Source organism: Melopsittacus undulatus, chromosome 13 (assembly GCF_012275295.1).
Source record: "Melopsittacus undulatus isolate bMelUnd1 chromosome 13, bMelUnd1.mat.Z, whole genome shotgun sequence".
NCBI classification, from domain to species: Eukaryota; Metazoa; Chordata; class Aves; order Psittaciformes; family Psittaculidae; genus Melopsittacus; species Melopsittacus undulatus.
The window spans coordinates 10,512,783-10,530,802 of NC_047539.1; the positions used below are offsets into that span (position 1 = coordinate 10,512,783).

The following is an 18,020-nucleotide window of genomic DNA, read 5'->3' on the forward strand; positions in this document are numbered from 1 at the left end:
AGACATTGTTTAAATAGCATCCATGGAAAGAAAAGGAACAAGAGATAACCAGAGTGACAAGATTTGCAAGCTTGACAAGTTTCTGCTTTAAGATACATAAAACCGGCTTGAACCGAACCTGAGGTTCGGATAGGAGCCGAAACCCTATTGAGTCTGCATGAAAGCAAGAGCTTACTCGCGGTGATGAAGAGGAACTACAGGCCTTCAATCTCACGACTCCCTAACGACCACCACCAGGAGGCACTGTGCAAGCGCATCAATGGGATGAATGCCAGAAAACTAATTATAATACTAGACGGGAATAGGTTTTGCATATGTATTAGGCGTGAAACAATCTCATGCTTGTGTAATCATTGTATGTAATATATACAAACTGAGTGGGAAAGGTAAAGTGTGCATGCTTTTGGAGGAGCAATCCTCCCTGTGCCTCAGCGCTGAATAAAGCACACCTACTTTACAACCTTAAGGAGTTGTGGAGCCTCCCACGTATCATTCAAAGGTTCCTTCCAAACCACACCACCCTCTGAGTCCATGAAGCCATGAGCCACAGCACAAGGGCTGCATGGGGCACACTGAGCTGCAGCCACCTCTCTGTGCTGTCCTCACCACAGCCAAAGCTGGAAGGGACAGCTCAGAAACACCCCCATCGCTGAGGAACAGCCCCAGCGTGTTGGGGGCTTCCTGCCTGGAAGCATCTCCAGTTGTGGGGTGACCGGCACTGCCGTCACGGCTGCGCTCCCTTCCAGCCACCCCGGCATCCCAGTGGGTAAATGGGCAGCCCCTGACTGGGGGGATGCAGGGCAGGGGCTGCGGGCCCTGACCCTGGTCCCACACTGCAGGCTGGTGGATGCCTTCCCCTGCTGGCCCTGCCGAGGACTCACTGCCTTCCGTGGGGCAGAGAGCTGCCTCCGTGCCTCTGCTGCCGACACCCTCAAGGGAACAGAGCCAGGAGCAGCTCCCAAGAAGAGCAAGAGGAAAAAGCAGCGGGTAAAGGAGTGAAACAACCGGTTTAGGACTGCGTGGTGCCCAGCCAGGGCTGGTGGGGATTGTCACCCTGCTGCCTGCCTGAGCTGTGGCACAGCCTCCCATCATGGGGAAACGCAGCTGGGTTAAGGGTGTCTTTTCCCATGTTTGGTCCCAGAAACCTTTACCCTGATGTGGGGTTTCAGAGAAGCTGTAGGGACGATCCAGAGCTGAGTTTCTCTCTCTCCCTGGTCTTTCCCAGCACGTTTGTGCAGCCTTGCCTGGAAACTGCCACTGCTTGAAGCAGAGGCAAAGTGGAGGAAAACAATGACATGAAAATAACTAGTAATAACAGTAGGAACAAGTGTTGTTGAAGCCACAGGTGTAGTTCAACAGTGGGAGTATGTACCCACAAGCAGAACGTGCAGTGAAGCAGCACCATGTCCTCTGGCCCAGGAATCAAACATGGGCAAGCAGGTGTGAACACAGTCTGTTTATTTTAAATGGGGGACATAAAAAGCAAGGGGGAAAAAATTGCACATTCACAGTAAAACAAGAGGAAACCAAAACGATAGTAGTACAATAGCAGAACGTTTCTAGAATAATAGAACAACAGTAAAAATGCTCAACAGAAATGTCAGAACCCACACTTTGGTCCTGGTGGCCCAGAAAGCCCCTCACCATCAGAATGCTCTTCATCCTTGGAGAAGAACAAAAATAAACAAAACCTGTTTAGTCACATCCATGTACATCCCAGTTTAGAAGGAAGGAGATGCTGTAACAGGCTGGGGAGCGCAGCAGAGTCCACGGGATGAAGCTGCCTTTCCCCAGCACAGCCAAGTCCCTTGGGCCATGCTGGGCAGGGGCCAGCACATCTGAACACTACCAACAGTGCTCCAGGGTCTGCGCTCTCACTGAACCAAGCTAGAAGGAACTCAAAGGCAATTGAGCTTAAATATAAAAATAAAGTTTTATTTCATTAAAAAACATTTAAATATTTGTTGGTTTTCTGTAATTTAGACTCCACCCGACACACACACTCACACGTCTAGGAGAATAAAGACCTGGCAGCAAAGCCCTCCTGGAGGTGGTGGGGACCACCACAGGCAGGGGTGCAGCTCTTGGGTGACCCCTGGTTCTGGCAGTCTCTGCCCCTCTGCCACTGAACGGCCCCAAGGAGGCAGCACCACAGCTCCTGGGAGCTGGAAACCCCACACGGGTGGGGATGAGCCACAGATGGAAACCAATTTGGATGTGGGGAGGATCCCCATCCGCTCTGGACTCCCCAGCTGGCTCCAGAGCACCCAAACATGGGGAGGGGAAGAGACTGCCAGGGCTGGAGCACCCAGCCCTGGCTGCTTTCAGTCCCCACAGCATGGGGACAAGCCCCAGCACAAACAGCCACACAGCAATGCTGCTGCTGTCAACACCCAATTAGCCAGGACATGTCCCCGAAAGAGGGACGGGTGCTCCCTGAAAGAATAAAACTCCCTACAGCAAATCCGGCATAACCAACATGCCGCCACACACACCAATCAGTTCTTCCTCCAAACTTGATTCAATGAGCGCATGGGAACGGGAGCACAAATAAGCAAAACAAGAAAGGGCTTTACACGAGTGGGGCAGTGGGAGCAGTGAGGGCTGGGGAGGAAAAGATCCCCATCCGTGGCTGAGGTACCAGGGTGCGGCGCATCCTCGGCTACGAGGACCCATCACCCTACTGTGGAGACTGGGCTGGTCACCCACGGCACCTGGGGGCCCAGGCCAGGCTGACACTAACCCCAGCTCCACTGCTGCAGGGAGGGCAACAAAGTAGAGCCCTGCAGAGGGAGTGTGTTCACTAGGCCATGGGATCAAACAGGGGAAAGGTTTCGGACCTGGTGAAGACAGCATCCCTCTGCAGCCATGGGGCTGTGCCATGCCACACGGTGGGGGCTGGCTGGGGGTGCTCAGTGAGGAGAAGCACATCGGGAAAAGGTTACACCTAATGAAACATGGCAAAAGAAAGCCAGGAAGGAAACACTGCAGATATGTACAGAGGTTCACCCAGCCTTGGCTGTGGAACTGTTCAAGTAACAAGTTTTTGGCTCACCACCTCAGGCGCTGCCACCCAACACAGTCTCTTGCTGGCAGCACAGCTGGAGCCTGGCCCCATCACTCCGGTCCCACCTTGGTGCTGCTCTGGACTGGAGCCCCCTCGGGCGGGGGACAAGCAGCAGTGGCCATTATTTCTTGCGGGTATGCTGTCTCCGTGCCTGCAGCCGCTGGCGAGCACCGGCCTTGGATCCTGCCCCGATGGAGAAGGTGGGGGTGGACGAACCTGGAAGCACAAAGGTCGCTCAGGTATCTGCAGCCACCTTCCAAGCTGCCACAATCCCTATCCCAGGGGGAATGGAAGGTTTGACATCCCCAGAGCCCCAGCCGGCTCCTACAGCACAGCCTGGCCCTTCCGCCATCCCCCAGCCCAAGGGGACTACACGACCCCTCAGCTCCTCGGGGCTCAAGCACCAACTCCCTCCCTACCAAAGGAAGGGCCGACTCCTCCGAAGCCCGAGGCAGGAGTGCTGGGAGTCCTGAAGGAAAGGCTGCTGCTTCCACTCCCCACTGCTCCTGGGACAGGTGTGCTTTGCCCAAAAGTGGGTGCAGGAGTTCCTGGAAAGCAACATGCCACCGTCAGCTGGGGTCAGCAAAGGAGGAAGAGCCTGGCTTTAGGGAGCTGGCAGCACCCGCAGGAGGCACAGCTCTGCCCCCGGGGGCTGGAGCACCGCAGTCCCCAAGATCAGCCTTTTCACCCAAGAAGCCCTTTTAATGCAGGAAGTGGTGCTCTTGTAATCCCTGAGCTTTCCTGCCAGCAGAGCAGCACAGGAGGATTTGCAGACCAGGCAGGAACAAAGGCCTCTGTCTTTCTAGATCAAGGAATTACTCAGCATGGGGGTTTCAGCTCTCTGGGAGCTGAGCTGGCCCAGGATGCATGCAAAGTGGGAGGGAAAGCCTCAGAGAGTGAGCAGGAATCGATTACAACTGCTGTCTGGCAGCATTTGTACCTGCCAAGATGTTCCAACCAGCTTTTATGCACTGGCAAGACCTTGGCTCCTGCACAGCACCTGCCCTGGCTCAGCACCCGCAGGACCCGATGCATCCAGTGCATCCAGAGGGGGCAAGGAGCCGCATTTCAGATTCCCCTCCATCCCCTGGGGCAGCGAGGGAAGGAAGCTCCTTCACTTCACACAGCAAGGCTCTGCACAGCCCCAGCACCAGCCCCTCAGGGCTGCTGAGCCCAGGCAGCTCAGCCAGGTCTGGCAGGAAAGCTGCTGCCTAAATCTAAGCCTGCCCTTCAGCCCCGCAGAAGCCCCGTCCGCCCCGACTCACCTCCAAACACGGGCTTGCTGCTGGGGGTGCTGGGCATGGTGAAGGCGAAGGGCGTGCTCTGACTCTGTGCACCCAGCGCGCTCTGTGCCAGGGAGGAGCCGAATGGTGCTGCTGCCAGGGCTGCCCCGCTCTGCCCAGCCCCGAAGCTGAAAGCTGCAGCAGGGGAGCCGCTGCTCAGGGCTGGCGTGCCCACCCCGAAGGCACTGGTGGAGGGTCCCGGCTGGGTGGTCACCCCAAAGGTGAAAGGAGAAGGGGTGGTGCCAAAGATGGTGGAGCCAGTGGTGCTGCTGCTCGTGGTCTGGGTGGTGGAACCAAAACTGGCGGTGGTGGAGGTGGCTGTCCCAAAGGAGAAGACCGATGTGGTGCTCCCAAATGCTGCCTGGGTGCTGCTGGTGCCGAAGGAGCTCTGGGTGCTGGCTGGGCCAAAGGCTGGCTGAGCACTGCTGCCGAATGTTGGCTGAGCAGCCAACTGGGCTGCAGGGGCTCCAAAGCTGAATGTGGAGGCAAAGCTGGCGGGGCCAGCAGCAGGCTGGCTGGTGGCTGGCTGGCTCGCAGCTGCGCCAGCACAACTGCCAAAAGCTGAAGCAGGGGAGCCAAATGTCAGTGTCACCTGGCTTGTGGTGGCTGGGGTAGAAGAGCTCAGCGTGGTCCCACCAAATATGCTAAAGCCTGCAGTAGTGGCAGGAGCCATCAAGTTTGTAGGCACTTGGCCAAAGGCAGGGCCTCCTGGGATAGTGGTGGTGGCAGTGACTGTGGCTGGTGTTGGCTTTCCAAACTGGAGCACGGACCCTGGGGTGGCAAAGCTGATTTCTGTGCTGGGAGCTGAGGTGGCTGGACTCCCAAACTGGAAGGGCTGGGACATGCTGGTGGCTGTGGCAGTGGTGATGGTCAGGCTGGTGGTGGGGCCGGTGGAGGTGGGTGCATTGACACCAAAGCTGAAGACGGGTTTGATGGTGGCGTCTGTGAAGGAACTCTCTGTGGTGGCTGTCATAGCTGCCGTGGTGAAGATGACGTTAGGGAGACCTGTGAATCCTGCCAGGGTTGTTGTGGAGGCCGCAGGCAGATCTGCACCCGAGGCCGGCTGCAGGGGTGGTTGGAAGGCAAAAGGAGAGGTGTTTGCTGAAGATGAAGCTGTGATGACACTGCCGAAGATGGGCTTGAACATGGTGGTGGTAGAGGGTGTTGAGGAAGGGCCTGAGCTCACAGACATGGTGACGGTGGTGGAGACAACAGCTGCACAGGAGGCTGGGCTCTCCCCAAAGATGGGTTTGAATACAGGGGTTGTGGTAGGCACAGCAGTGCCTGCATTCATTGCCAGCTGGTTGGAGGGAGTGGTGTCTGGCGTCCCAAAAAGGATGCTTGGTTTTGGGAAGGAGGGAGGCTTGCTGGGAGTCTGGCCCAGCTCTGTGAATGCAGGAGCTGCTGTGCTGCTGGGGGCACCAGGAACAGTCAGAGCAGATGTGCTCAGCACAGACTTGGTGTCAGCAGAGGTGGCAGGCAGAGAACGCAGCTCCAGTGACAGAGCCGGAGCAGGCAGCTGGGCAGCTGATGAAAGTGGCTGGGACACTACTGCAGCTCCAGTGGAGTCTGCAAACAAGAAGAGAACTTATTTAGGGACAGGGGTCATCTACAGAGAGACGGCCCTTCTGCCAAGCACCCACACCTATGCCGCAAAGGCTCTGGAGGAACACCCACCCATGCCACAGACCCACCCCCGTACTGTGGCTCCCAACAGGACCATGGGCTTGGTGTCCCCACACAAGCCCCCTCAAGACCCACCTGCCAGCCCTGCTGCCCACAGAGCATTTGAACAGGGAGCTTTGCCCCCCGCCTCCCACAGAAGCAGCGCACAGCTCCCACTGCGCCTCTCCTGCTCTTCCAAAGGCCGCTCTGTTGACCCTCCTCCTCCTCCTTACCTGCCAGCATGGGCGCAGCCGCACTGCTCTGCGTCCGATTCAGGCTGTCCGGGAGTGAGCTGGTGCCAGCTGGGGCAGGAGCAGCCCATGGGGAGGTCACGGTGCAAGCCAGCGGCCCAGACATGGGCATACCCTCTGCAGTGGTGCTGGGGACCTCATCTGCTGGGAAGGAGCACGAAATCAGGACCCCCAACTTGCTGGATGGGACTGTCCCTTAGCAGAGCCTCCCAGCATGAACAGCTCCGGCCCTGGGGAACCCTGCGCATCACCCTGGGCACTGCGGGGCACGAGGTCTCCTGCCCAAGCCTTCACCAGGCTCAAGGAGTTTCTGAGCCGAGGACCAGGCAGCACCGGCCCAGGAGCTTCCTCAGCCTTCACTGCACAGACACCCCCCTGCCCTGGCAGCCCCCGCCATGGCTGCCTCCTCCTTGCCATGCCCTTTACATTCCCACTCTGCCCTTACCCTCCTTTTGCCCCAGCAGTCGGTGCAACCGCTGCTGCGCTGCCTTCCTCTCCTCCTCTATGATCTCCTCTGTGATGGGGTAGCCGGGGTCAGGCCCAGGGGGCTGCCAAGAGAGAGCAGGAGTTTAGTTCCTTCCCAGGGAAGCCGGCAGAGCCGCTCTGAAGGACGTGTGGAAGCAGCTGGTGCCAGAGCCGGGAAGCCGTGGTTCTGCCACAGCCACCGCAGAGCTCTGGTTCCCATTTGTTTTGGCCCGTCTTGGTGTAGAGAGCACAGCACCCCTGCCCAGCCAGTACCTGCTCCAGCAGCGGGCAGCACAGTCACGCACAGCCACCACACACTGGGCAAGGGAGAGCATCACTTCCCACCCAGCCAAGGACGAGAGCTCCTGCCCCAAGGCAGCAGGTCAGCCTGCCCCCAGCCCTGCACAAATTGCACTGGACACATTCTGTCCCCAGAGGAGGGCAGAAGAGGCTGCAAGACAGCGACGTACCAGCACCAGTGGTTCATTATCCCAAGGCACCAGCAGGCAGATGCTCCTCTTGCGTGGCCTTCCGTTTCCCGGCGATGGTGGTGGGCTCGGGGACTGCTGCCGCTTCTGCTCAGCCCTCTCCACAGCTGCATAAGAGACAAGTCAGGAGAGCTCCCAGCAGGAGCGTTTGGCCTGCACAAAGGGCTGGTCCCTTCTCCCTCCTCTCTGGATGCCCATCTTGGAGGGCAGAGGCAGGGACATGGCCTTAAGCCACAGACAAGGCTGCGATGCCCTGGGGCAGCAGCTGGTCACAAGAGATCCATGGGGAAGCTGTCACAGGAGCCCCCTGGGGCTCCATGGGCTCCATCCCACCTCCACAGACACTCCTTGCCCGCTGCCCACCCAAACCACAAACCACACAAACTGTCAGATGTGGCCACATCTCGCACTGTGCCACGGGACCCTGTCCACGATGGGCACACAGAATTTCTGTTCTCTTTTAGCTGAGGATGTGTTGGAACGAACTCAGCCTGGAATTTGAGCAAGGTGTTACTTGTACTGCAGCAGATCTTGCTCTGAGGCTGGCACCTGGACCATGCTGGCATGGAAGCTGGTGTTCCCCCTTGCAGACCAGCCCCCAGGTTATCTGTCAGCACTCCTCAGTTAGCATCAGAAAAACCCTTTAGGGCAGTCGCTGAGGCCAGCAGAAATGCCATGGCCTCAGGACCAGCACATTCCTCCTTTCCAGGGGACACCTCAAGCTCACCCCAGCTGCAGACCTGAGCTACCTCATGTCCTGCTGCTGGTCCGCACCAGTGGCCCAGTCAACTGTGGTATAGAGCTGGGCCCACCTACACTCACCTTCCTCCATCTGCACAGCCTTGTCCAATTTTACTGGAGTGCAAGTCTTGGAATGCCGCATCTCCCGTTCCCTGCGCAAGCGGGAGAGAGCCAGTTAGGGTCTGCCCCGTGCCCTGGGAGCAGGATGAGACCCAACACGCCAAGGACTCCCACAAGCATCCCTGCTGTGTTTCTTTGCTGTCTTTGCCAAAGAGCAGAGCTCAGGACAACAGCCTTGAGTCACCGCAGCAGCCTGAGCGTGGCTCCAGGCAGAGGAGCTGCTCCGCTCCCCTCCCCATGGCTCCAGCTTGTGCAGCTCAGGGCAGCAGCCGGGGATCCTGGGTGGGAGCTGCTGCTCCTCACAGGCCCTGGCTTGGAGTCACGCTGTCAGCAGGGCAGCTGCTATGTCGCTTTTAGGGAGGACAAGATCAGGTCCTTCTCTGAGCCAGGACTGAGGAGAACAAGGGCCTGCATGCCCAGGCAGGCACTACATTACAGACCTCCTGGTGCTCCCATGAATTGCGTTTGAGGAGATGGTTAAAACTGGGGGGGGCGCCTCTTTGCAGCATTTTGGCAACCAGACAGATCCAGGACATGCCAATGCCACACAGCAACATCACCGCTGCAGCAATCTGAGCCCTTCAAGCTCTAACCCGGGGAGCAGGGCAGGGATGGTGCAGGTCAGTGCTGCTGCCAGGACCACAGTGGAACAAGGCTGCAGGAATGCTGATGGACACGACAGGGCTTCCCCACAGCTGGGTGACCCAGCAGCTGTGTCTCAGGGCCTGGAGTGTCATGGCTTCATTGGAGAGCAGGACTTAGGCACTGGGATGGCTGCAAAGGTAACTGCTTTCTTCCCAGCTGGCATCAACAAGCAGGCACTCGCCAGATAAGCAGTACGTTACCTTCCTTTCTTAAGAGGCCACTCTGGCATCTCGCAGCAGGAGGATGCTGTGCTGGACTGTGGGGACACACTCAAACACCTTCTCTTCACCTGTAACACAGAGAGACCAATAGTAACTGATTTGGTTCAGAGGAACACAGCCTCCTATTCTCCTTTTCACCACAGAGTAAATCCCATCTCCCAGGTGCTGGCTGCCAGAGCCTCTCTTGCTTCAACGCTGCTCAGCTCCTCTCCAGAACGTCCACGGAGGGCAAAGTCTGAGCATCCCAAACTGAATCCATTCTGGGAGCAAGCGGCCCCCAGGCTCTTTATGGTTGAGGTGACGGAGAGGAAAGATGCTGCTGGTCCAGCCAGAGCAAACCCTTTCCTGCTGATCCACCTGGGAGAAAACCTTTCTCTGCACAGATGCAGAGCTCCATTAGCCACAACTAAGCCATCGTGTAACGGCACGATTGGCCATTCCAGCTCAGCAGGTGCTGAGGAGACCCACATCAAAGCTGGAACACAGGGCTCCCACACATGCTGCTGCCTCCAGCTGAAAAGGTGTCCACACAGCAAAGAACTTTTGTCTTTCCTTTTTCTCTGGATGTATCCCCCAGCAGCCTGGCCGGGGCACAGCGGGGAGGGGAAAAGAGCTGCACGCTGGGCTTTGGGGCTGCCTTAGGCAGGACATTTCCTACCTGTGGGAGTCCCCGGCTTGAGCTGTAAGAGCTGGCGATGGCATTGCGCTCAGAACCTGGGATGCCTGCAGTGTATGTTTTGCTGGGAGAAGAGAAGTTCGATTTTGAGTACTCCTCTGAGTGGTGTGAGTCAAGGTCCCTCTTCATAGCCTCAGGCCTGGAGGAGGTTAAAGATTTTATGAGTTCCCCACAGGTCCTTTCAATGCAGGGTGGGTGGAGGAAAGCAATCCCACTTCTCCTTACAGTGCAGGACTTGGAAACAAGCCTCAGCAGCAGCACAGCATTTAGAGCCACCGCCTGTGCTCAGGGTGACAGGCCACAGGCATGGCCACAGGCTCTCATGATGAGCTCCCCAAGACAATGGCAAGCACCCTTCCCAAAACCCACAGGCTTTTGGACTCCCCACTCCCAACTCAGAGTTGCTTTTGCCCCGAAGTACTTACTTTGGTACGAGAGAAGCAGGGGCACCGTTTGCTTCTGGTGTCTTTATAGCCAACTGCCCACTTTCACTGCCGCCACAGCGCCTGGGGGAGAGAGGGCAGTGGTAGCATGGAGGGCTCCCAGCCCAGGGAGAGGACTCTTTTCCAGGCAGACTCAGCACTGGAAAGCACAAACCTTGCTTTTCTCCTGCCACTCATACCCAGGACAGAGTTTTCCCCCAGCTGCATCCTTCTGCAGGTTCTTTTTCCACCTTGTCCTGTCCTCACTGCCTCCCACCCAAACTGCCTCCTCCCAAGCACCGGCTGCCTGCTGGTCAAATACATTATTTGAAGACAAAATATTTCAGAGAGAGCAAATAGCTTATTTCTGGAACAGATCTGACCTCTGAAACTTGTATGTCTGCCCTCTTCCTAACCAGTGCCCCAGAATGCCGGATGTAAGAAGTTGATCCCCTTCCTACCATGAGTCAGTCTAGAGCTGAAGTCTAAAAGACCTACAGCAAACCTGGTGTGAAGCTGGGCTGGAGGTGCATGATCTGCCTTGTCACTTAGCCCAAGTGCTTCCCTGGAGCTCCGAGCATGCTGGTCCCAGCACATGGCTGATCCTGAGCTCTCCAGGTGACTTTGGCTTCCTTCTGCCCTCAAAGCTTGCAGGATTTCTTGCCTAAAATCATTCCGCATGCTTGCCAGACATTAATGCCTTCAAAACTAGATTTTGTGTCAGAGCTGTGCATTGGCACATTGAAAGAAATGAAATAAAGAAATCTCAAGCTTATGCTGTCTGTGCACCCATCCTGTTGCTGTTCTGCTCGGCCCCTGCAGGCTGCAGATTCACCAAGCCAGGGCTTCAAGGGCAGAGGGAAGCTCGGCAGTGGCAGAGAAGGGCAGGCCCTGCCATGCAGGAGTCCTGTGAACCACCACTCGTCCCCCCGCGCTCTCTGTGCCACCTCTAACAGCAGCCCCAGTGCAGCACGCAGGACAATGCACCAAGCACTGCCCAGGGCACTCTTCTGCAGTTTCTCCTGCAGTTCCCCTTCTCCAGCCCAGGCAGGCGGCTGCAGCACACAAGGAGCACAAGGTAAACAGCCTTCATGTCCACAAGGATTAGAATCAGGAGGGGAGAATGGTGAGGCAGCAACACGCCTGGGCAGAGAGAAAGGCTCCACACACCTTAGCACCCAGGATTTACACCTCATTCTTCCCAGAGCACTGGGAAAGACACTGAGCCCTTATTACTTTGAGTTCAGAGCTGGAAGCCACTGATCTGGACTAACAAAAGCAGAAGACTGTATTTCTTGTTTACCGTTGTGTTTGTACCTCCTTTTGCTAGCTACAGCACACAGAAGAAGCACATGGCTTGCTTGAAGGGCACTGCTTCCACCTGGGGAAGTAAGACTCAGGAATCCTGTAACTCCTGGAAGCCTGGGGCTGACTGAAGGATAGAGATGATGAGCCTGCAGGGCATCCCAGCATTTCCCCAGTCTGTGAATCTCTATGATGACAGAAGCCACTTCCCCCACCAGCTCAAGCACAACCAGGCTTACCCAAACTATACCCCAGACTCTTCCATCCCCAGCAATGAAAGGAAACACATGTGACCCACAGGCTTGCCCAGACAAAACCTAAACCACATCCAGTTAATCTCAAAGGCAAAATTAAGTCCAGGAGGACTTCCCGACGCAGCCCAGAGGCCCAGGTGATGGGCTGTGCTTCCCTCTGCAGTTCACTTCCAGCAGCATTTTTCCCACTGCTGATCGCATCCCGTTTGCCACCACTGAAGCACTAGCCCCATTTAAACCTTCCCAACTCACTTGCAGTGACCTGGACACTCATTACCTCCTCTTGTTGTCATGATCACTTCCCAAAGCCTGGTTGTCCTCCTGCTGCAAGGGCCTCTTCCTGCACTCCTTGATGGCGCTGAGCACGGTCTCTTTGGCGCAGGGGTCTGGGCTGCTTTTGTCCTGGAAGTTCCTAGCTAAGATTTGCTGGGTCAAGCTGCGGATCAAAGCAAAGCAGTACAGGGCATGAGGCAAGCTGCGATCCACAAAGCGAGATCCCCCACCAGGGCCTGGTTTTCCCTCCATAAAGGGGTCCGGGCTCCTGCTGGAGCCCCCCCGGGGGGTCGGTGTCGCCCACGGGGAGCCGCTGCAGGGCCGAGGGGCCCAGGGCCGGATCCCCCCCGTTCGGTCCCAGCAAGGTGAAGTTCCCCCCTCCCCGTACTCACGCAGGAGAGTGAGCCAGGCCGGCAACCTTCACAGTGACGGGGCTGCGGAGAGGGGCTGGGCGCCGGGCCCATGGCGAGCCCCTGGGCATCTGACTGTCCCAGCGGACCGGCAGGAAAACAGTCCCGGGGCTCCGGTCCGGCGGCAGCGGGTACCGGCGGCGCACGGTCGGCAGCGGGGCCCTGCGGGGACACAACGGTCAGCGCCACCGTTAGCGGCGGGAGGATCCGATCCCGTGCTCCCCCCGCGCTCACTCGAGGCAGTAGCGACGGGACACGGGGCTCTCAACTCGGACGGCGCCAGCGGCCGGGCCTCCGTTAGCGGCAGCTTTGCCGTACGGGCGCCGTGCGGGCGGGTGCGGGGCGGGCCAGCGTGAGGCGGGCGGGCCGGGCCGCATGGCACACCAGGCTCCGGCCGCGCCCAGCGCCGCGCCCAGCAGCGAGCCCTGCAGCACCAGGCAGGCCAGCGCCACGGTGACGGCCGCTGCCAGCGGCAGCAGCCAACGGGCCCGGTGCGGGCCCGGCACCGCCATCCCTACCGAGCGCCACGGTAAGGGCCGCCGGCCCGCAATGCACCGCGGGAGCCGCGCGCGGGGGGGCGGGGCCAATGCGGGGTGGGAGGGGCTAGGCCCCGCCACCTCCTGGAGGACGGGGGTGTGCGGCACCGGTGTGCTCAGTGCACCCGCGGACCGGTGCCGTGCGTGGGGTGCTCCTGCCCCAGAGCCGCTTCCACAGCCATACTGTGTCCTACCGGGCAGGCACCATGGCAGGGACAGACACACAGAACACGATTCCCCTGCCGGGAGCAAAAGGGACCCTAAAGCTCCTCCAGCTCCAACCCCTGCCATGGGCAGGGACCCCTTCCACTGGAGCAGCTGCTCCAAGCCCCTGTGTCCAACCTGGCCTTGAGCACTGCCAGGGATGGGGCAGCCACAGCTTCTCTGGGCACCCTGTGCCAGCGCCTCAGCACCCTCACAGGGAACAGCTTCTGCCTAAGAGCTCAGCTCAGTCTCCCCTCGGGCAGGTTCAAGCCATTCCCCTTGGCCTGTCCCTACATCCCTTGTCCCAAGCCCCTCTCCAGGTTTCCTGCAGCCCCTTCAGGCACTGGAGCTGCTCTCAGGTCTCCCCTTCTCTTGTCCAGGCTGCCCCAGCCCAGCTCTGTCCCCTGGCTCCAGAGCAGAGCTGCTCCAGCCCTCGCAGCAGCTCCATGGCCTCCTCTGGCCTCGCTCCAACAGCTCCAGGTCCCTCTCGCTCTGTTCCGTCCGTGTCTCTGGATCTCAGCGCCCGCCCCCGAGCCGCGGGCTCCGGGCCCCGCCCGTCCTCGCCCAGCGCCGGGCAGGACGCGGCCCCGCCGGAAGCGGCGCATGCGCAGTGGGGCGGTGGGAGCCATGGCGCTGTACAGCGCGGCCGCCGCCGTCCTGGAGGGGCTGGAGCGCGGAGCCGGCGGCGTCAAGGCCCTGGTGTTCAACAGCCGGTACCCGGTGAGCGGGGCGAGGAGCGGGAGGGCCGGGGCTGGGGCTGGGGCCGGGGCCGGGGCCGGGGCTGTGCGGGGGGGCAGCCCCTGACCGCCCCGCAGCACGTCCGGCAGCTGTACGCGCTGGTGGCCCAGACGCTCCGCTACTCGCCGGTGCTGGAGGAGCTGCTGGCCGGCGCCGCGCTGCTGCGGGCCGAGAAGAAGCTGTCCCCGCAGCTGGCGAAGGTGAGCGGGGCCGGGGGGGGTGGTGGGGTCCCGGGGCGGCGGTGGCGGCTCAGCCTCGTCCCCGCAGGTGCTGGTGTACGAGCTGCTCTTCGGCAAGGGCCTGAAGTGCGGGGGCCGCTGGAAGGCGCTGGCCCGGCGGCACCGGGCCCGGCTGGAGGCCGAGCTGGCCCGGCTGAAGGTGCGGCGCAAGGTGAGCCGCAACGAGGAGCTCCTGGCCCCGGCGCAGGCAGGAGACCCCGGCGGTGAGTGTGCCTCTGGGCGCGGGGGGGCCCTGTGGTGGCGGCAGGGGGTGGCCGTGTGTGATGGGGACGGATGGCCCAGCTGCCCAGGTACCGCGGTACGTGCGGGTGAACACCCTCAAGACTTGTGTGGACGACGTGATTGACTTCTTCAAGCGGGAGGGCTACTCCTACCTGGGCAAGGCAGCCAGGTAAGCGTTGGTTCCTGCTGCCCCACCTTATCTGGGGTGTCAGGGAGCAGCAAGGGCTTGGGGTGAGGTCCTGTGGGTCAGGGGGTTGTCGGTCTTGGTGCTCAGGGTGCCTGGGTTGGGGTGTGCACCCTCCCCACTCCTGTGTTCTACCCCTCTGTGCACTGCCCTGCATTGAAGGAGAGAGGAGATGTGGGACAAAGAGGGTTTCAGGCTGGGCTCTGTGGAGCTCTGGTGTGGGCAGGATGAGGCAGGACTGCGTGTTCATCATCCCTGTACCTTGTGGGCAGTGTGGATGACCTGAGGGCCCTCTCTGGGAAGAAATTCTTGTTGGACCTTCACCTCCCGGAGCTGCTGGTGTTCCCTCCGCAGACAGACTTCCATGAGAACCTGCTGTATACTTCAGGACACATCATTCTGCAGGACAAGGTGGGGAGCTGGAGGCAGGAGGCTGCAGGGCTGGGGAATAGCCTGACATGGGTGCAGGAGAAGCTTTTTCCCACATGGCAAGGGCTGTGCTTGTGCTTTACTGCAGCAGAGAGCAGGAATGCAGGCGGCAGCTATGGGGCTGCCCTGTGGCTCTGCTTCCGTCCCATGTATGGATGGGGGTATTGCTGTGAACTGGGCTGTAACCCCCAGGAGGAGCTGGGAGCAGCGGGAGGCTGCGGCCGGGCAGAGGCTTCAGGCAGTGGGTGCTGATGGACTTGTCCCCTGCTGCTGTGGCTGCATGCGGCCCCGCAGTGTCAGCCATGGCTGAGGAGGGGCCGTGGCTGCTTCTTCCCTGCTCTGCTTTGTCCTCCCGCAGGCCAGCTGCCTCCCGGCCTTCCTCCTCAGCCCTGCTGCTGGCTCCCATGTCATCGATGCCTGCGCTGCACCTGGGAACAAGACCAGCCACCTGGCAGCCATCCTGAAGAACAAGGGGTGAGGGCAGGGCTGTGTGGTGCTGGCTTTTCCTTGGGAAGGGAGCAGGGGGACGTGGGATCACACAGGGGTTCACTTCGCAGCCCCAGGGCAGTTCCTGAGGCCGTGTGGGATGTTTACACGTCTCTTGGGTGCCGGGCTCTGCCTCCAGCCAGATCTTTGCCTTTGACGTGGACACCAAGCGCCTGGCCACCATGAACACCATGCTGATGCGTGCTGGCGTCACCGGTTTCCATCTGGCCCAGCAGGACTTCCTGACGGTGGATCCTGCAGACCCCAAGTACAGCAAGGTGGCCTACATCCTGCTTGACCCGTCCTGCAGCGGCTCAGGTAACACGGGGGGTTTGGCCCCTCACCCCTATTTGTGCTGTGGGCGCGCAGGCCCCAGGTGACAGCTGCTCTCCCCGCAGGGATGGTGAACCGGGTGCCGGTGGCAGAGGCTGCCCCAAGTGCCGAGCGGCTGCAGGCGCTGGCCGGCTTCCAGCGCAAGGTGCTGAGCCATGCCCTGAGCTTCCCGGCCCTGCAGCGCCTGGTCTACTCCACCTGCTCTGTGCACCAAGAGGAGAACGAGGACGTGGTGGAAGCTGTGCTGCAGGAGTGGGGCTCGGCCTTCAGGTGTGTCTGGTGCTGGGGGATGCAGGGCAGGGGCTGCGGGCCCTGGCCCTGACCCTGGTCCCACACTGCAGGCTGGTGGACGCCTTCCCCTGCTGGCCCTGCCGAGGACTTGCTGCCTTCCGTGGGGCAGAGAGCTGCCTCCGTGCCTCTGCTGCTGACACCCTCACCAATGGCTTCTTTGTGGCTGTCCTGGAGCGGTGCGGGGCCGGGGCTGCTGCCTGCAGGTGAGAGCTCTGGGAGCAGCTCCTGGGGCTCTGGGGCCAGGCTGGGGCTGGTGGCACCTGTAGGCTGAGGGTGCTGCTGTGTTGCTGGCATGGGGAGGAAGAGGGAACATGCAGGGCTGTGACTGTAGCCCGAGGACAGGGCAGGAGCCACGGGGCTGTGTTGAGTGGGGCTCAGGCCCTTTGCTCTTGTCCACAGCTCCCTGCCTGCGGCTGCTGCTGATGCCCTGCAACAGGGCAAGGGAACAGAGCCAGGAGCAGCTCCCAAGAAGAGCAAGAGGAAAAAGCAGCGGGTAAAGGAGTGAAACAACCGGTTTAGGACTGCGCGGTGCCCAGCTGGGGCTGGTGGGGATTGTCACCCTGCTGCCTGCCTGAGCTGTGGCACAGCCTCCCATCATGGGGAAACGCAGCTGGGTTAAGAGTGTCTTTTCCCATGTTTGGTCCCAGAAACCTTTACCCTGATGTGGGGTTTCAGAGAAGCTTGGGACTGTAGGGACGATCCAGAGCTGAGTTTCTCTCTCTCCCTGGTCTTTCCCAGCACGTTTGTGCAGCCTTGCCTGGAAACTGCCACTGCTTGAAGCAGAGGCAAAGTGGAGGAAAACAATGCCATGAAAATAACTAGTAATAACAGTAGGAACAAGTGTTGTTGAAGCCACAGGTGTAGTTCAAGAGTGGGAGCAAGTACCCGTAAGCGCAGTGCTGGGAAGTGTCCCCGAGCCATGGCCTGAGCTTCCCAGCTCTGCTTCACTTGGTCTCCTTCAGCTGCTCCCTGCCCTGGCAGAAGGAGGAGGTGCTGCAGGAGCAGGTTCAGCCTTGAGGTGTGTCTGGCATGGGGGGGATGCTGGGCAGCGTCCCAGCTGCCAGGGATGCTCTGGCAGCCGCGTCCCCTCGGGCAGCTCGGTGTCTGCACACGCTGGTCCCTGCCTGAGCCCTGTCCTGACACTGCTGCTGCCTGACAACGAGCCCCTTCCCCAGAGCAACCGGGTGTCCCCTCACCTTGATGGTCTCTACCACCTGCAGCTGGGGGTAGAACTGCTTCAATCAGGCATTGGGAGAGGCCCCTGTCTCTGCCAGCTTCAGCCAGGCTGAAGATGGTCTGCAGGGATCTCATCTTGGCACTGCTGGGCAGCCTCCTTGACACCCAGCGCATGAGCAATTGTATTGCACATCCCTTTGGTGTTCTGTCCCCCTCCCCTTCCTGTGCGCTCCTCTCGCATCTCCCGGAGCCATTCCTCATGGATGCCGGTGTCCACCCCACTGTGGTGGGGACAGTGTGCCCAGGTGGGCTCCAGACGCACTGCTCCTCAGTCCCTCAGCCCAGGGGAGCGGCGCTCCTCTCACACAGGCCTCCTGGGGCCTCACCACCCCAAGTCTCCCATCCTGCTGCCCCCAGTGCCTGCATTCCACCCTAGGTTTCCCTTGGTTCCCTTCCATGTGGAGGGATGGAGTTTTAGGTGTCTCAGAAAGGGCAGGTTGGCATGTCGGTGGGGCTTATCTGGTGCTCCCCATGGGTAGGTGATGCCCAGCAAGAGCTTTCTGTCCTGGCAGAGTTGCTGTGGGAGGAGGCATTGGGGGTTTTAATTCTGGGGCTTGGGCTCTTCTATGCAGGCTATCCCTGATCCAGCTCCTAGCAGCTCAGCTCACGGCCCTGGCTGTGGTAAGCACATGAGGACTGGGGCAGGAGGTGCATGGCTGACAGTAAAGCACAGTGTCATTGCAGAAGAACGTGCCCGTTGGGCTCTTGGTTCTGGGAAGCTCCATTAGATGTGGTCACCGGCACATCGTGCTCCTTCTGGAGCTTCCTTTCAAAACCACACCTTGTGCTGCGTTTTGGCCACAGAATCCCACACCTGCAGTCACACAAAGCCCACC

At 59.8% G+C, this 18,020-nt stretch overlaps 2 protein-coding genes across 5 annotated transcripts; one reads left to right on the forward strand and one right to left on the reverse strand.

Moving 5' to 3' along the window:
- Positions 1-1,441: 1,441 nt before the first annotated feature.
- Positions 1,442-12,816, reverse strand: POM121 (POM121 transmembrane nucleoporin). Of its 3 annotated transcripts, XR_004550207.1 has the most exons (14): positions 12,521-12,816; positions 12,269-12,448; positions 11,881-12,039; positions 10,048-10,128; positions 9,605-9,761; positions 8,926-9,014; positions 8,042-8,112; positions 7,202-7,326; positions 6,712-6,814; positions 6,249-6,410; positions 4,333-5,919; positions 3,487-3,615; positions 3,056-3,283; positions 1,442-1,663 (listed from the first exon to the last, which is right to left on the reverse strand). XR_004550207.1 is itself a non-coding variant. In XM_034068693.1 (13 exons), the coding sequence occupies exons 1-13, from the start codon at positions 12,796-12,798 to the stop codon at positions 3,189-3,191; spliced, it is 3,213 nt and encodes a 1,070-aa protein (XP_033924584.1). In that variant the 5' UTR covers positions 12,799-12,816; the 3' UTR covers positions 1,442-3,188. The 3 variants fall into 3 exon arrangements, 2 of the variants coding, with proteins under 2 accessions (XP_033924584.1, XP_033924583.1); XM_034068693.1 differs by having other exon boundaries at positions 1,442-3,283; positions 6,249-6,407; XM_034068692.1 differs by having other exon boundaries at positions 1,442-3,283.
- Positions 12,817-13,632: 816 nt separating this feature from the next.
- NSUN5 (NOP2/Sun RNA methyltransferase 5) lies at positions 13,633-16,790 on the forward strand. Of its 2 annotated transcripts, none has more exons than XM_034068699.1 (10): positions 13,633-13,746; positions 13,842-13,964; positions 14,032-14,206; positions 14,286-14,394; positions 14,682-14,820; positions 15,197-15,312; positions 15,464-15,642; positions 15,723-15,927; positions 15,999-16,151; positions 16,348-16,790. In XM_034068699.1, the coding sequence occupies exons 1-10, from the start codon at positions 13,654-13,656 to the stop codon at positions 16,451-16,453; spliced, it is 1,398 nt and encodes a 465-aa protein (XP_033924590.1). In that variant the 5' UTR covers positions 13,633-13,653; the 3' UTR covers positions 16,454-16,790. The 2 variants fall into 2 exon arrangements, with proteins under 2 accessions (XP_033924590.1, XP_033924591.1); XM_034068700.1 differs by having other exon boundaries at positions 13,644-13,746; positions 13,854-13,964.
- The last annotated feature ends 1,230 nt before the right edge of the window (positions 16,791-18,020 follow it).

Bases quoted from the DNA above. Each gene is read 5' to 3' on its own strand.
- NSUN5 (XM_034068699.1), top strand. From the start codon at position 13,654: ATGGCGCTGTACAGCGCGGCCGCCGCCGTCCTGGAGGGGCTGGAGCGC. The intron at 13,965-14,031 runs GTGAGCGGGGCC...TCGTCCCCGCAG, and splicing joins TGTCCCCGCAGCTGGCGAAG to GTGCTGGTGTACGAGCTGCT. The intron at 16,152-16,347 runs GTGAGAGCTCTG...TCTTGTCCACAG, and splicing joins GCCGGGGCTGCTGCCTGCAG to CTCCCTGCCTGCGGCTGCTG.
- POM121 (XM_034068692.1), bottom strand. From the start codon at position 12,798: ATGGCGGTGCCGGGCCCGCACCGGGCCCGTTGGCTGCTGCCGCTGGCA. The intron at 8,113-8,925 runs GTAACGTACTGC...CCGCTTGCGCAG, and splicing joins TGGCCTCTTAAGAAAGGAAG to GGAACGGGAGATGCGGCATT. The intron at 3,284-3,486 runs GTAGGGAGGGAG...TTGTGCTTCCAG, and splicing joins AGGAGTCGGCCCTTCCTTTG to GTTCGTCCACCCCCACCTTC.